General features: G+C 46.9%; 1 protein-coding gene across 2 annotated transcripts in view; it reads right to left on the bottom strand.

Moving 5' to 3' along the window:
• Positions 1–17,466, bottom strand: part of CCT8 (chaperonin containing TCP1 subunit 8) — a 77,384-nt gene that overhangs the window by 40,334 nt on the left and 19,584 nt on the right. For both annotated transcript variants that reach the window (XM_086934017.1, XM_086934018.1), the window contains exons 3-5: positions 13,490–13,569; positions 1,254–1,403; positions 43–223 (exon numbers count right to left, since the gene is read on the bottom strand). In XM_086934017.1, the coding sequence (XP_086790143.1) occupies positions 43–223; positions 1,254–1,403; positions 13,490–13,569 (411 nt within the window). The remainder of the gene's footprint in view (positions 1–42; positions 224–1,253; positions 1,404–13,489; positions 13,570–17,466) is intronic.

The following is a 17,466-nucleotide window of genomic DNA, read 5'->3' as shown; positions in this document are numbered from 1 at the left end:
ATTTTTACAATTAGCTGTTCACTTTATAGCAAAATGACTTACCACATGCTTCAGCAATAAGTTTGGACAGAAAGTCTTCATTGCCGTATTGTTTGCTCATGACAGATGTTTTCAGCAGAGATGACACTTCTTCAAGATCACGAAGATTCTTCGCAGAGCAACAGCTCAGGTTAGGCAGGATCTCTAGGGCTTTTTTGCAAGCCTTTTCATACCCTTCTATGACCTAGGGTGTGGGTACAAAATGTACCATTTAGAAATTCATTGAGCACGCACAAATCAATAGATTTTAATTAAGAAAACAGGAACTAGCTTCAGAAATTGAAAATGCGTAACAATCTATGTCCAGGCTGCTTATTCACTCAAATCAGACTGGGGTCTTTTCATGCACTCCCTCTTCTATGATGTTAGGACAGCCTAAGGAAAGTTTGGGAAAACTGCACTAATCACACCATAGTGAGAAAAGATTTGCCTCACCACTGCTCCTGCAAAGTTCCATACATCACAATTTCAGAGATTTGCAAAATTTATTTGTATGTTCTACCCTGGGCATAAGGTTCTTCTCTAATGTGCATGCAAAATCAAAGAGAGGCAGGTGGCTCAAAAACAGATTTGCTGTTAGCTAGCAGGTATTTTCAATTAACTGAAAAATGAGGCACAAGAGACATGGACCCAAGATCTGCAACAGGCTTGTTTAAACAGTGGACTGTACTAAACCTTTCTTACTTAGAACTCAACAGCTGAACATCTTCCAACTTCTAGTGCAAGCAAGAAACAGAATGGTTAAAGAAAAAGACTCTTCAGTACCAGATTGCAAACAGCCTTTACAGGGGTGTTCCTGCAATAAAAGGTAGTAATGCACAAAAAATATTCAGGTGGCCAATCATGAATTGGGGCACTTTCAGCATTTGCTGAACATCCAATCACTCATGTCCAATGCACTGTTTTCGTCCTACTCTTTACAAGGATAGGGAGGACTGCTGTGTTTGCCTTGCACTAAATAAAAAGAAAGCCCAGTTTTTAAGTTTCCAAGTTGAAAAGTGCATACAAACAGGTTTATTTATTTGTAAACACACTGAGGGTTAACAGGAGACCTACACTAATTGAAGTACTGAAATTCTGTTTTTTTGGGGATTTCAAAATCTAACATGCACAGAGAATAAACACTAGGTACAAAGAAATAGCAAAACAGAAAATAAATAATTTTGGCGAGGAGTTACCCAGATGGGAAAGACAAACCTAAAACAAATACACACCTCTGAAACAGACAATCCCATTCTCAACAGATCTTCTGCCATTTCGAGAAGTGCACCAGCAAAAACTAGGACAAAGTTCGTTCCATCACCAACTTCTTGTTCTTGCATGTGAGAAGCCATGACAATCATTCTCGCTGCTGGATGCTGGACCTTAAAGGGATAAAATGTAACAGTGACTAAATATTTTAAACTACATCGGTGCATCCCTAAACCCCAAGGTTATCTAATTTCAATGCATTGGCCTCTGTGGGAACCTCCGACTGAAGCGACATTGAGCAACGTGCAGCACATGCCTTAAAACTTAATTTTCACATTTCCAATAGTACAACTAAAATGGTTCACGTACGGCTAATAAAAAAAAACCCTTTTACTCTTTAAAACCCACTCCATAAAAAGTGGAGTGTACTGGCGTTTATGTTCCATTTGCTCTCCTGTTGATTCAGAGTCGAAGGGCAATTTCTTTTTCTAGATACGCTCGATGTGTGCCATATATTGTGAAGAGGTTTAGAAGTCAGAGGGATTAACCACCATAAAAATCTTCAACCCTAGAGCTGTAGTTTTTCCTAAAGAAACAAATGCAAAAGTAGAAGTTAATATGTTGGGCTCAGGCTCATTGTTGTAATAATTTGAGATGGACCAGCACCATATAAAAACATGTGGTGGATATTTTCTGAAACTCTTTTGTGAATCCCTGTTTCGCTGATTTGGTTCCCGAAGGTACATTTTCTGCAGGATCACTGTAGCGAACTGGGCTTTTGTTGCAGCGCAACCCGCATTTTTTGCCCCCTTTGAGCTACTAGATTCTGATTTTCGACTCCAACAGTGCGTTGAGGTCTGCTAACCAGACCTGAGTGGCAGTGCTCCTTCCCTAAAAAAGGTAAAGTCTAATTGTGCTACAATTAGCCAAGGGCTATAGCACCCCTGTAAGTCAGTGGAAAGTGGTACTCCAGGTACCTAGGGAAGGTGTACTAAAGAGGGTCCCTAAGGGCTGCAGCTTCTGCGTGACATAGTGAAAACCATGAGTGAAAACACAACATGAAACACTCCTTTGTGGCATGCCGAAGTCAGTAAGTCATCATCCCTGAAGTTGAACGGGGACAAAACTGAGCTGATGCTCCTAGGACCTTCAGTCCTAGGAGCATGGCCCCCATGCCTAGGTCCCCCCCCCAAACCCCTAAAAATACCATCAAAAGCCTCAGAGTGTGGCTGGACAGTTCTCCATCTTTCAATGTCCAAGCCAAAAAACTTTCAGCTACCTGTTTTGGCATCATGAGAGTGCTTAATAAAATTTTTCCCCTCCTCCCCATGGAAGCCAAACAGGCAGCCATTCAAGGTCTCATTCACTCTCGCCTTGATTTTAATAACGCACTCTATCTTGGCGCACCAGAATACACCCTTTGCAGGCTGCAGATTGTACAGAACTGCGCAGCACGCCTTCTACTCAAAATCCCCTGTAGGCACTCAGTGAGGGCCGGACTGACTAGCCCTCACTGGCTACCGGTTCGGCAGAGAGTTTTGTTTAAGGCGCTGTGCATAGCCCATCAAGCCTTCTGGGACATGGGACCCATCATCACCCGTGACCTGGTCATCCACTACACCCCTAACCGAAGTCTTCGTTCCAGCCAGACTTTCTTGGCAGTGGTTCCAAGAATAAAAAGATCTAGAGCTGGCGGAAGGACGTTTACTTACAACGCGTCCAAGGCTTGGAACACTCTGCCACTCCATCTCAGAGCCATTCCGATACTCACTGTGTTCCGTAAGCAACTAAAGACTTACTTATTCACATCCGCCTACTAAATGCTGTTCCCCCCTCTGTTTTTCAGTAGGTCAGGGTTATCTCAGCGCTTGGACGCCTTCGGGCAACAATTTGCGCTCGATAAATATTCAAGTTTTCAAGTTTACTGAATCTAATATATCTCAGTCACCCCTACAGCAGGCCTTTGAGCCCTAAAGTAGAGTGCTTTATATTTTATGTGGGGTCATACATGCATGAGCAGATATGCCCCTGTGGTGTCCAGTTCTACTACTTGATAGTGCAAGTGATCAGGGAAGCCATTTTAAAAGCATGTGCTGGGCAATGGTGAAAACAAGTCCCCCAGTTACATAATGGCTTCACTAAAAGTAGGATGTTTGGTATCAAACATCTCATATTAATGAACCCACACAGATGCGAGTGTAGGGTTTAACACATGCACAAAGAGGGCACCTTAGCGGTACCCCCTGAAAACCTACCAGCTCTTTAGTGTGCTAGCTGACAGATTCAACCCAGCCTGCTGCCACAGACTAGTTTCTGACCCGCCCCGGGGTGAGGGCCTTCGCACTCAGGAGGTTAGGAACAATGCCTGCTATGGTGAGAGGTGTTATTACTTCCTCCCCCAGAAAAAGGCTGGTACATTAGCATTCAGAGGCGGGGGACTTTAAAGAGCCCACCGCCTTTTTGTATGCAAGTCTGGCTTCTCTCAAAGGACGGGATGCCGACCTCCCTGGGTCATCTGGCACCAGGACAGGCAGGACAATTAGCTATGCAGGAGGCGTGTTACACTGCCAAACTGGGCACACCTCTAGGGTGACCAAGTCAGATGTGAACGCGACTTTTGAAATTCCACCATATTGTGTGTGGTGGAATTAGGAATTCTGGGACAGGGCAATGCACACTCCTCACAGGAAGTGGTCATCTAGGGGGTGTTGTGACCCCAGAGATACGTAGCCGATTGGCTACTACCGCTCACTCCCTGTAACGCCCCTAAGTTGAGTATTGAGGGGACCGCCTGATACCAAGACTTCGGATTACAAAGAACACAAAAGAAGTTGACTGAGAAGACTACTGACCTGAGAAGCACGACTCAGTGGGTGCCAACCCTGCCAGCCTGCCTGCTACACCCAGCCCTCATGGAACTCCCCACTCATCCTGCTGCTATGCGGACTCCAAGAAACCCGGAAGGGTGCCAGTGCTTCACCAATTGCCAGACAAACTTCCTTGGAGCAGAGGAGCTACACCCCTGCAGCCGCAGGCACCAAAGAAGTAAGACCCGGTACGTCGACCTGTCGCCTACGGGGATTATCAACAAAGCAGCCAACCAGGAAGAGGTCGCAGTGCTCCTATAGGTCAGATCAGTCCTCCGTCCAAGTGTGGGGATGCCAGGACCGATCGAAGCTGCAGAGTACCAATCCCTGGGGTACCGGAATCCTAGCTGCAGCCAAGGCTTGCTGTGCCTAGACACCCACGCCGAGGAAGACTGACCTGCATGTCAAGAGATTTCAGGGACTGTGAGACCCACATAGAGATTGGCCGGCCATTTGCCCCTCTTCTGCAAAACAAAGCCCAAGATGTAATTCTGTGACCACTGCCACCCGACTCCTCAAAGCCCCTATGCACCTGACCTCCAAATTCCTAGTCAACGGGGCCCGCAGAACAGCAAGAGCCAAGTCCACGCTGCGGTTAGCCCAGACTTCTCTTTCAGTTGCCGCCTGCAGCCTCTTCATGCAGGCCCTTCTAAATACAAGAGACTCCTGCACCAGAGCCCCACAGCCAGAGGAGAAGTATATCAAAGGTACCCCAGGGTGACAGAGAATCTCGAGGGTCGAACCCCACATGGATTCCCCAGTACCTGCATGCAGCCTCTATGTAACCAGATCCTTCTCCCATTGAAGTGAATGGGACACTTGATGCAGTCATATACCTCTGCACCAGAGGCTGCTAAGGTGACCTGTTGGTGTGGCCTTGGACCATGCCCTTACTCAACTCCAGAAGAACAGTCCAATAAGTCGCTGACAAGTGCCAGAATGCAATACATGCTTTTCCTCCATAGGAAAACACTGGCAGTCCAGAAAATGAACTAAGGACCCGATTAAGAGTTTGGCACTTCACCATCCCGCACCGCCAAACTCGCCAACCCGCCAAATTACGAATTTCCTTGTTGTCTGGCATTCCCATAGTGGTGCCTTTCAAAAAGGCACCGCAACGGGAACACCAAAGCCAGTTTCTGCACAGTATGGACTGCTAATTCCATGCCATGCAGAACTGGGCAGGCCTGCACACAGGAAGGGAAACCATATGCCCCCTGCATGCACCAGATGGGCAATGAGGGAATAGCGGGCCCTGTAGGGACCCCTATGTTGTCTCACCGTAACTAACAATTGCAGTCTCACCGCCGTGGTTAGGGTCACAGTGAGAAAGCCTGTGCTGCGGCACCACTAAGCATATTGCTGCCTCAAGATCACCAAACCAGGGATAGCGGGTCCCTGACAGCTGCAGAGGTCCACTCACGGTCTGACCACCGTGCTCATAATATGGCAGTCAGACCACTGGTGCGGTGAGCCCCGACCGCCACCGCACCTCCACCATGGCTTTGTGGTCTGATGGACCGCCAAACTCGCAATCATTTCTGAAAAATGTAAAACTTCATAACTAGAAAAGTACCTACCCGATTCCAATCCTCGTATCTATATAAAAGTTTGTTATTTTTATAAATTGGTGTCGAATTCTTGATTGAGGGTGCGCCTCATTTACTGCCTTTGTGCGTGTAATACGTGCTTAGCACTACCGTCTGATCTTTCCTTTGGGGTTTACCTGGACTCTCTACACACTGTATATAATTTTGGTGCACTGTATAGAGAGCCAGCTTCCTACAATAACTAAGTTTCTTTGCCCTTAGTGACAGCAGCCAATCAAACAGGGCAGCTTGCATAGCGATGCCGCACCAGTAGTGTTTAAACAGACATTACAACAGGCATCTTTTCCTGCAGAGGAAGCAAAGGAGTCAAGAGAAAAAACACAAAATTTGAGATAACTCACTGGGTTAAAAGCAATAACATTGGTAAACAAACACTGTCACAGGTAAACCAACATAGCAGTGTTTACGCATAGGTATTTTTGCAATTGCTTTTATATGCAAGCAGTGAGTACTCTTCAGTACAAAACATCAAACTGCTCTAGAAGAGTAAAAAGCAAATATCAATGAGGGTAGAGGAGGGGTGAAGACCCATGGCTGAGGAGACTCAGACCCATCCATGTTTGGCAAAGGGGGACAATACAAGAGCTGAAAATGATTGGGTGCAGGAAGTCACAGCAATGCTTCCTGTAACAGGCAAACCTCTGTGCTGTAAATGGGGAGTGTCAGTATGTCTAACATTCCCCACTTACATCAAGGCAGATCAGGCAGAACCACTTGAGGCATTAGGGGATACCACTATTGGTGCCAATGGTGGTTGAGTTAAGCACAAACCTGGAGCATCTGTTGTCAACCTATTCTCTTGGTGAATAGCATTACGCTATGTGTTGTGCTCGGGCATGCCACCATGTACATCTAGTTTTCTGATGTCTTCTTGTCTGTTATTTCAACGTATTTTTACCTTTCTACTGGTCATTTCACCTACTTTCAAGGTTTCTATTGAGCTGGAAGCCCCACTGAGTATAGCTCCAGTCTCAGCACCATTCGGAGATGTGTGACTGAAGTGTCCCATAATACCTTCTGCTTGGGTGGCCCTATCCTCATTTTTCTCCATATGGATTTTCACATCAGCCACATGAAGAAAAAACATTAAGTGAATCTAAATGCAAACGCATTTATCTACTGCTTAGCCAGAAAATCTAACAAGGTCTATAGTGAACTAACCACATGAAGCCAAATTCAGAGTGCAAGTATAACAGGTGTAGACGAGGCAGGAGAAGAATGAGAATGATAATCTGGGAAAGGAGGAACAAAAAGGCTCACATGGGTACAAGAGTAACTCAAACATACTGAATTTCTAAACAATTCGACTTAATAAGGAAGCTGATGTGCAAAGTACAGTGGAGTACTGGGAGGGTGGCAGGCCAATTTGTGACGCTGTGGTTTCAAGTCTTAAGATGGATTTATTTTCCAAGTTGTTGTGCCTTCTGAGATTTTTCATTTATCCACAAGATGGCGTGGAGGCAGATTTATGAATTGCATAATAGGGCCATTGCCCAGCTTCACCAAAGAAAATACAGCATGACAGATGCGTGACGTGCGAGCATTTACACTTTGAAATGCTCTACATAAGTTTTGTCTGTGCGGTCATCTATAGGCAACTTCAAGTGAATGGAAATAGGAATAGAAATGAGCACATCACTACTCTCGTGGCAGCATTTAAACCATACTACAAGAGATGCTCCATGCTGCACTTCCAGATACAAAAAAAGTGAGTATTTGCTACAAACTACATTTTTAGATCTGACCTTAAGACAGCTTCATCTATTTCCTCTTGCCTAAAGATTCTCCAAAAATTCAGAATAAAAATACACACACCACCTCTGTTCATCTGTCATTCACATTTTCCTTCTACTGGTCACAGCATAAAGCAGGGTGCAATAGGTCAGCACACTTCATCCATTGGCTGCGTTGCACTGCGACGGTTTGCATTTTGCCTGACGACATATGCATAACTGGCTGCAAAAGGAGGTCTTAACTGGCTGAAAAAGGGGGTGCTCTTCTATGCTAGGACTGGTGTGCCTTTTCTTTTTTCAGATATCGTTTTTATGTCTGCCAATTATTTTTACACACTGCATAAGTTTGCAAACAAACTGTGGGTGCTTACCAAAACTATTGGCTTCATCAATGCTGGTTACTCCAATCAGAAGATGACAACTTAATCTTTTGAGACTACATGCAGTCTGTACTAATAAAAATAGAGAGTTGGTAGAAGTGTAGTTTTGTTAGAAGCCTAAAACAATGACTAAGGCACTCCTTACGAGAGACTAATTCCACCCACAGTGTGGAACTGAGCCACCCACAACCCCAAGCATATCCAGGCTTGGAATTATTGGGTCTGCAAAGTCCAAACCATATATTTCCAGGCCCAGGGATACCAGTCCATGTTATATGAGGCAGCAGCTGCAGGCAGTAGCACAGCATGGCTCCCACAAGCCCCACGCTGCTGCAATAGGAAAATGATCCTCCTGAATAGGCAGGAATCTACTCTGAAAATTTGATTACACTTTCTGCCTGTTGTGAGCAAGTGGAAAATGTCACTAGTTCACCCACTATAATCGGGAAAAGCAGCATGGAAAAGGTCCTGGCAATATCAGGACCATGACGTTATTAACTATTGAAGGAAGAAATGCTGTAATCACTATACTGTTATGAGCTAAATGAAAGCAAAGGCCAGTAGTTGCAGTGTTTAGAATTCCTGAACAGAACATAAAAGTGTCCGGAGTCAACTTCTGCTTCTACTGGGGATCATCACCTGCACTGTTAAGCATTATTGACTGTACAGATTGTAACAAAACCAAGCATTTGCAATGCAATAGGTATCGCATCAATTAAGTTTGAGTTATTGGCATTGCGAACAAAAGTCTATAAATTGTAGGCCAAAAAAATTTGTATTTTTTTTGTAGCAATGGTGGCATGCTGCGCTTTAGATGAATATGTTTAAAAGTAAAGTGTGCCATACTGCGATTGCTACAATAGTTAATTGTGGATGCGTTAACAATTGATGTGTGCACTGATGGCTGGTGGTATGTGTGCCTGTAGAAATGGTGCACTGATGGCTGGTGGTGTGTGCGCCTGTAGAAATGGTGCACTGACAGCTGGTGGTGTTTGTGCCAGGTGAAAGCGTGCACCGACGACTGAGGGTGTCTGTGCCAGGTGAAAGGGTGCACTGATGGCTGGTGGTGTGTGTGTGTGCCTGGCCGGCTAGTGGTGTGTGTGCCTGGTGGAAGGAAGCGTGTACCGATGGCTGGTGGTGTGTGTGCCTGGTGGAAGGAAGCGTGTACTGATGGCTGGTGGTGTCTGTGCCCGGTGAAAGCGTGCACTGACGGCTGGTGGTGTCTGTGCCCGGTGAAAGCGTGCACTGACGGATGGTGGTGTCTGTGCCCGGTGAAAGCGTGCACTGACGGATGGTGGTGTCTGTGCCCGGTGAAAGCGTGCACTGACGGATGGTGGTGTCTGTGCCCGGTGGTGTCTTTGCCCGGTGAAAGCGTGCACTGACGGATGGTGGTGTCTGTGCCCGGTGGTGTCTGTGCCCGGTGAAAGCGTGCACTGACGGATGGTGGTGTCTGTGCCCGGTGAAAGCGTGCACTGACGGCTGGTGGTGTCAGTGCCTGGTGAAAGTGTACACTAATGGCCGCTGCGGTGTATGCCTGGTGAAAGCGTGCACTGATGGCTGGTGGTGTGTGTGCCAGGTAGATGCGTGCACGGACGGCTCGTAGCGTGTGTGCCTGGTGAATGAGTGCACGGACGGCTGGTGGTGTGTGTGTGTGTGTGTCTAGAAGTGTGCACGGACGACTGATGGTGTCAGTGCCTGGAGAAAGTGTGCACTGACGGCCGGTGGTGTGTATGCCTGGTGAAAGTGTGCACTGACGGCTGGTGGTGTGTGCGCCCGGTGAAAGCGTGCACCGACGGCTGGTGGTGTCTGTGCCCGGTGAAAGTGTGCACTGACGGCTGGTGGTGTTTGTGCCTGGTGAAAGCGTGCACTGACGGCTGGTGGTGTCAGTGCCTGGTGAAAGTGTGCACTGATGGCCGCTGCGGTGTATGCCTGGTGAAAGCGTGCACTGATGGCTGGTGGTGTGTGTGTGTGCCTGTTGAAAGCGTGCACTGACAGCTGGTGGTGTGTGCGCCAGGTAGATGCGTGCACGGACGGCTCGTGGCGTGTGTGCCTGGTGAAAGAGTGCCCTGACGGCTCGTGGCGTGTGTGCCTGGTGAAAGAGTGCCCTGACGGCTGGTGGTGTGTGTGTCTGGAAGCGTGCACGGATGGCTGGTGGTGTTTGTGCCCGGTGAAAGCGTGCACTGACGGCTGGTGGTGTGCGCGCGCATGGTAGACGCGTTCACTGACAGCTGGTGGTGTGTGTGCCTGGTGAAAGCGTGCATTGAGGGCTGGTGTTGTGTGTGTGCCTGTTGAAAGCGTGCACTGACGGCTGGTGTTGTGTGTGCCTGGTGGCAAAGTGTGCACTGACGGCTGGTGGGGTGTGTGTGCCTGGTGGAAGTGTGCACTGCCAGCTGGTGGTGTGTGTGTGTGGTGGAAGCGCGCACTGACGGCTGGGGGTGTCTGTGCCTGGTGAGTGTGCACGGCCGGCCGGTGGTGTGTATCCCTGGTGAAAGCGTGCACAGACGGCTGGTGGTGTGCGTGTGCCTGGTGGAAAAGTGTGCACCGACATGTTTTAAAAGTAAAGTGCGCCATACTGCGATTGCTACAATAGTTAATTGTGGATGCGTTAACAATTGATGTGTGCACTGATGGCTGGTGGTGTGTGTGTGCCTGTAGAAATTGTGCACTGACGGCTGGTGGTGTTTGTGCCCGGTGAAAGCATGCACTGACGGCTGGTGGTGTTTGTGTCCAGTGAAAGCACGCACTGATGACTGATGGTGTCTGTGCCTGGCGAGTGTGCACTGACGGCCGGTGGTGTGTATCCCTGGTCAAAGCGTGCACTGACGGCTGGTGGTGTGTGTGCCTGGTGAAAGCATGCACTGACATCTGGTGGTATGTATGTGGTGGAAGCGTGCACTGCTGACTGATGGTGTCTGTGCCTGGTGAGTGTGCACTGACGGACGGTAGTGTGTATCCCTGGTGAAAGCGTGCACCGACGGCTGGTGGTGTGGGCACTGATGGTGTCTGTGCCTGGTGAGTGTGAACTGACAGCCGGTGGTGTGTGTGCCTGGTGAAAGCGTGCACTGACGGCTGGTGGTGTGTGTGCGCTGATGGTGTCTGTGCCAGGTGAAAGCGTGCACTGACGGCTGGTGGGGTTTGTGCCCGGTGAAAGCGTGCACTGATGACTGGTGGTGTCTGTGCCTGGTGAGTGTGCACTGACGGCGGTGGTGGTGTGTATCCCTGGTGAAAGCGTGCACCGACGTCTGGTGGTGTGTGTGGCGCTGCGGCTAGGGTGACTGACTCCGGAATCTGGGGATCACGGTTCGATCCCCGGCACCGGCGGCAGATTAGCCCAGCACCATGTGTCTCTGGGCAATAGCTTGCTTAATCTTCCCGATGGCCCCAAGCGCCTACAGACCCTTACGGGTGATTGTGCGCTTTACAAATGTGGATTATTATTATTAATTGGGTGCTTAGAAACTGGAAGCATTCTGAAAGTACACCCATTCAAGGTTGCGAAGGAGCAAAACATAATCATGTGACTTATTTGGTATCTTGGTTAGCGAGCTTTCACACATGCGAGGGGGCTACTTAGCATAGTCAATGGGAAAAGAATGATGTAATAAAAAAAAAATGTATCACGCTTGTCCAGTAAAATGGCACTGCACCAGGAACAACAATTGAAATCGCTTTAGCGCTTCTTTTGTAGAAGGAAGCGCTACGGACTGTGTGTGAAATCCAAGAAAGAGTTCAGCATGCAAAGGCAGAGGGCAGCTCGGGTAACAAGCTGCCTTTGAAGAAGATCAGGCAGCGCTGGGAGTGGGGCTGGGCAACCATGCCAGCATTCCGATTCACGAGCAGATGGTCCTGTTTATGACCTGCGGAGCGCGTGAAGTGGCTGGTGGCAAATGGAATCAGAGTGGCCGCGGTCACTTTGATGTTCTTGTCTTGTCGTAGGGGGAGTGCACGCGCCTGGCTCACATGAACTGTACCTGATCCGCAGCAGTTTGGGTAGACTTTTGAAAGCCTTACTAGAATCTCGACAAACAAGAAATGCTAAATGAATGCTGTAGGTCAAGACCTAACCACATACATATATACACATTAATATATATATATACACATATACATACATACACACACACACACATACCAACAAAGCTCCCCTCCAACAGAAAAGAGCACGCTGGACCAGGTCTTCAGGGGTAACTTGTGCTTTATTTTGCCAAGAAAAAAGCCCTTTCATGAACCAGACGCGTTTCAGCCGCTTGCGTAGTTTAAACAGCGTTCCAGCGTGCTCTTTTCTGTTGGAGGGGAGCTTTGTTGGTGTATGAATGGAGGTTGCCTGCCCCCAGCGCGGTGGCTGCCCGGTAAAGAGGTCCTTTGCTCCCTTTGGGCTATAGGAGTTGGAGTTGAATCAAAATGAGTGTGACCCGCCTGCAGTGTTCCAGTACGAAGGCACGGAGGTAACCAGCCGATATTATTCTGGAAAACACTGCAGGCTTTGGGAATGTGCAGCACACGAGTGCTGTAATGAAGGGTGTTGGGAATGTTTCAAGTGCGAGCATCAATTAAGAAGCAAACAGCCGGTTTTAAATTGAGCAACAAAACGCTGCATCTAGTAAGTTGACTCTGAATAATAATACTGATTGCAGTTGTGCCTTTGAAAACAATTGACGAGGAGAAAGCAAAGCAGTTAAAGTATTTTAATTAAGAGACTATGAATTTACCTGATGCATTTTGGGAAATGTATTATGTTTAAACTACGGTGGAAGTGGAGTAGTTTAACGTGGGCGTATAAAGTCACATTGGACGCCCTTGATCACTGGCATAGAGGGGACGGAAACCGGTTACAAAGAACATTGCTTTATTAAATAATTAGAGTCCCCGCCCCAATGGGCGTTGTCAATGAGGCATGCTGGTTATGATAGTCCCAAAGTAAATGCCCACGAACTCGATGTGCGGCTCCCCTCATGGACAACCCTAGTGCTTTTTTGTTTATAGCGGCTCACTCGGCCGCAGGGAGCCCCGACGCCAGATGGCGGATCCCGGGTGTGAGAAACTACTTACTCTCATTGGGACCATCGGAGCCTCGCTCATGGTGACATTGGAGGCTTACAACAGCAGACGCATTGAGCCTTCCTCCCTACAGGAGATTTTATTATAATTGAGTGGCAGGACTGGGGCCATTTGGTGAGAGAACAGTCTCCGTGGGCATTTAGTTTGGGACTATCATAACCAGCATGCCTCATTGAAAACGCCCATTGGGGCAGGGACTCTAATTATTTAATAAAGCAATGTTCTTTGTAATCGGTTTCCTGCCCCTCTATGCCAGTGATCAAGGGCGTCCAAGCCCGAAATGCGTACGGCGCAACAGGAACGCGGAGTGCTTGCTGAGCATTCTTCCACCTGCGTGGCGGTGTGAGTCTGGAGGTGTGCGGCTCCCCTCATGGGCAACCCTGGTATTTTATACTGTCTGAGAATACAAGTGACCCTAGCAAAGGCGGATACAGACATACTTCACATGATTTTATAAAACCATGTCTAGCAAATAAAATGAGAGAAAATGTTTACTGAGTGTCGGATAACCTTCCTATAATAGCTCTAATTTGGGAAACACTGTTCCTTAATAACAATTAAAATACATATTGCATTAACATCCACAATTGAAAGCACGTTTGCATGCTTACCTCAAGCTCTCTTAAAATAGTTGCAGCATCGTTTGTTACAAACAGTTTCTCTAGATGGTTAATCACCATTTTATTCATTCCTACAAAAATAATAACAGGAATGAGAACTGGTCATTCAAATAACAAAATCACTTAAAAGCAAGTGCTGTACATCAAAGAAAATGAAAGGAGGTGTGCATTTTCAAGTAAAAAATACTCACGAGATTTGAAGTATATTTTAATTACGTTTCTATTGCATGGACAGCGTTGTTCACGTCACATATTTTAACTGCAATGTTCACTACAAATCATTCACCCATTCATTCAGCTAACATTCCAAACAAAGAAATGACTTACCACTAGCGAATAAAACCTTGAGTCACAATAGCTAATAAAAAGTTGGACATTTACAACAGAAAATGAAGTGTCTCAAAGGTGTATAAGAAATTACTGCTAACATTTGCCCACTGTAGGAAGTTGCCTGTGTCTGGTACACCACTAAGTGGTTATATTGTGTGCAGAGAATCACCCCAGAAGTGTACAGGGCTCAATGTAAACCCAAAGTGCTCCATTTGTGGTAGTGTGGGAGAGCAGCCTTAGGTCGAACACAGGAGTGCAAGACATTTGTTACACACACAGATTAATAAATGACACAACTCAACAAGCATTTGCAATGCAATAGGTTTCGCATTTACAAGAGTTTGCGCTATTGGCATTGTATGTCTTGTTTTTAAAACAGATAAAAGGGATTGCCATTTACAATAGCTTAAACTATCGCAAATGCGAGACTTCTTGCATTGCGTGCTATAAAAATGTTTTAAAGCGTTAGGAGACAGCGTGTCCTGCCTGCAACAGCAGACAGGGAAAGGCTATTTGAGAAAATTGTGCACGGAGGTTGTAATTAAAGCCTACTGAGGAACAACACGCGTACATGGGATTTCGCAATGGGAGGCTACAAAATGAGACAAGGCAGTACTAAGAAGGGACTAATAAACCTTTTGATCAATGAGCAGCCTCAGTTTACAGTGGACAATGACAAGTCAATGAAAAATGTGGGGGGCGGATCATGTCCCTACATCAAAACAGCATGCCCCGCAGGGCATGCACTGCCCAGGCTCGACCTAAAATGGAGATCCACACCAATTTTTGAAAAACAAGCTTCTTTCAAGATTTATTTTAAGACCAAGATGTTTGCAAAAAGGTAAGTACGTTTTACAGGAAAAAGCCTTTAGAGTTTAAAAAGTGGATGCTTAGAATATTTTTCATTTCATCAAAGTTATCCCACGGGAGGAAAACAAGAATGCAATTTCACAGGTAAGTACACGACTTACAAATCCAGTCTTCAGGGTTTAAGGTCAGCACCGGGCAAGGATCAAGTTGGGACCAAAGGTGCACCACCAGCACCATAGGGGCGGCCGGGTACAGAGGTCATATTCAAGATCGGATTAGCCAATGTTAACCAATGAAGACTGGGTGCGATTTAAAATGCGCTGCTCACAGGGCTGTGTAAAGCAGCGTCAGGGGTTGATCTCCTGGAGTTAAGCTAAGCACAGAGGGGCCCTCAGGCAGCACCAAATTTACAGCCACAGTGACAGGCGGGTGCAGAGTGCTAACACAGCGTTGGGTGCCAAATACTATTCAATAGAGGAGAGCGGTTTGGAACAAAGGCTGCAGGCACAGGCCAGGAGGCCGGACGAAGAAAACACACAGCTGCCCAGGTAAGTGGAGATGCTAGGGGACATAAGGACACTGTGGGGCATGCTCCCCAAGGCCCAGGGTCTTCGGGTGCAGGAGTGTCCTTTGGCGCCAGAAAACAGGTTACCAGGCAGGCCGCGGGCCTGAGGAAGTCTTCAAGTTGAGGCTGTGGGCATCGAGGAGGAGTCCAGCAGGGGTCAGCCCATGGTGGACTTGAGCTCAGAATCGCAGGAGTACCATCGCAGAACCGGTGGGCCACTTGGACTCAGGCCTTTGACATCCAGTGCGGAGGTAGGCCCTGAGGAGGTTTATTTTTCACCTAAATACTAGATTTAGGGGTATTACAGGAGAGTAACAGGTAGGGACCAATGGATTTCTTACCCATTATGCCATCCTCCTGTGAAGGGGTTGGGGGCAATAGCAGTAGGCCTGACTGGATAAGTCCCCCATCTTGAAGATGGTGGTCACTGAAATGTGCTTAACTTCATCTCTAGCACAGGAGGGGTGGAGTTGGCAAAGGGGGGTACACCTACTATTCTTACTAAGCTTTCCCACCGGTTCTCCCGCCAAAAGTGTGGGTTTGAAACGGGGGCTGACATCTGCTGCTAGCAGCAGAGGATGGGGTCGCATTACAAAGGAGACAGGGCTTTGAACCTTCCCTTTTGAGCAGGACTGTACCCATCCTGGGGGAGGAGGTGCGACACCTTCGTCCAAGATACGCTTTGTTTCTGGCCACTGAGAGCAGAGGCACTCGACTCAGGGGTCCAGAAACATGTCTTGTGGAGGCAGGATGCCTAAATCCAGTCAGAGACCACACTAGGGTTGGTGGGTTTAAAGGGGAGCCTCTGAGGTGACCTCCGAGTACATGGCTTAATAAATCCAACACTAGCCTTCGTGTGGGCTCATTAAGAGGAGTTGTTTGGACCAAACACTCCCGGGTTCAGAGAAGCCATCATGGTACCGGAGAACTTGAGTTGTTGAGTTTCCAGCCCATGTACTCTCTATGGCTTCCATGACACAATATCTAGGAATAGACAAATATTGTAGGGGCATATCTGCTCATGCAGATATGCCCACAACTGTGATATAGTGCACCTATACCATAGGCAGTGCTGGTTGGCATGGCACACAGGTAGTGTGCCATGTTGACTTTGCCGTTTTTCCCTGCACCAAAGCATGCAAGCTGCAGTGGCATGGGTTTTGTGAGGAGTCCTAGGGGACCCTCTTAATTTTTTTCTAGTGATGTATTCAACCCATATCTGTGACTGGGGGTGAGTGTCTGAAAAGTTTCAGTACTCCGTCCATCTCCTTGTGTTTGCTAAGATCTGATTACCATAATTCCTCATCGGCTGGACCTTAATTGTCTCAAAGAAGCCAACGACAACTCTTTATCTTTGGGACTTATTAGTTTCAATTTGTTTTCCCTAGTATTTAGCTAAGTTTGGAGATAACCTCACTCAAAAATTGGATTTATTGCATTTCACAATAAAATATAGTAAAGTGTGAGCGACAGTAACAACAATACGCAGATGTCCAATACAAAATACATTTTGGACGTACTACACAAGGTCCAAACAATACAAGAATGACAAAAGCACACAGGTCTCCCGTAAAGGATAAGGGAATGAGGACACCGGCAAGAATGTAGTGTCTGCGATAAAGGTAAATACTAAGTGGATAGAGACCGCAAAAACTGACGTGCTCCTAAAGAGACCAATAGAACGTAATCACAAGAGATAAAAATACTTCCTATTTAAATACAGTACGAACACAAATGCCCCTGAGTCGAATTAGGAATACGAAACACAATTCAAATAATCAGACGTAATACAGCCTTTTTACCAGTTCAAAAGAGTAAGGTCACTAAGGTCAATCACCATAATGTCAAAGGTCCATACATCTCAATTTGAAAATGTAATGAAGGCAGAGTAAAAAAGAAAGCAATCTTAACCATTAAATGCCATGTGTGACTGTCATCGGTCTGGCTTCAGAACACTTCCGCGCATTAATACATAGGCAAATACCTGAATTAAAGTAAAATATACGCATGTTATATTCATTCAATATGCATGTTTCGGAACTAAGGGTTGTGCAACATGCAATTTTGTCTGGTACTTGCCCAAAAACAGTCAAGAATATAACATGTGGAACCAAGTCCACAATCCCCCCAAGTAGACATTTTGCATTTGTTTTTTTATTTTTTTTATTTTTGAAAACCTTTATTGTGCACATAGAAAAGTAACAAATACGGGCCTACAACCATCCGGCCGGCCTCGAACACTCAATCGAGCACCAAAGCATAC

This window comes from Lissotriton vulgaris, chromosome 8 (genome assembly GCF_964263255.1).
Source record: "Lissotriton vulgaris chromosome 8, aLisVul1.2, whole genome shotgun sequence".
In the NCBI taxonomy this organism is placed as follows: Eukaryota; Metazoa; Chordata; class Amphibia; order Caudata; family Salamandridae; genus Lissotriton; species Lissotriton vulgaris.
The sequence above is the reverse complement of the archived record's forward strand: the minus strand, read 5'-3'. Positions and strand labels throughout refer to the sequence as shown.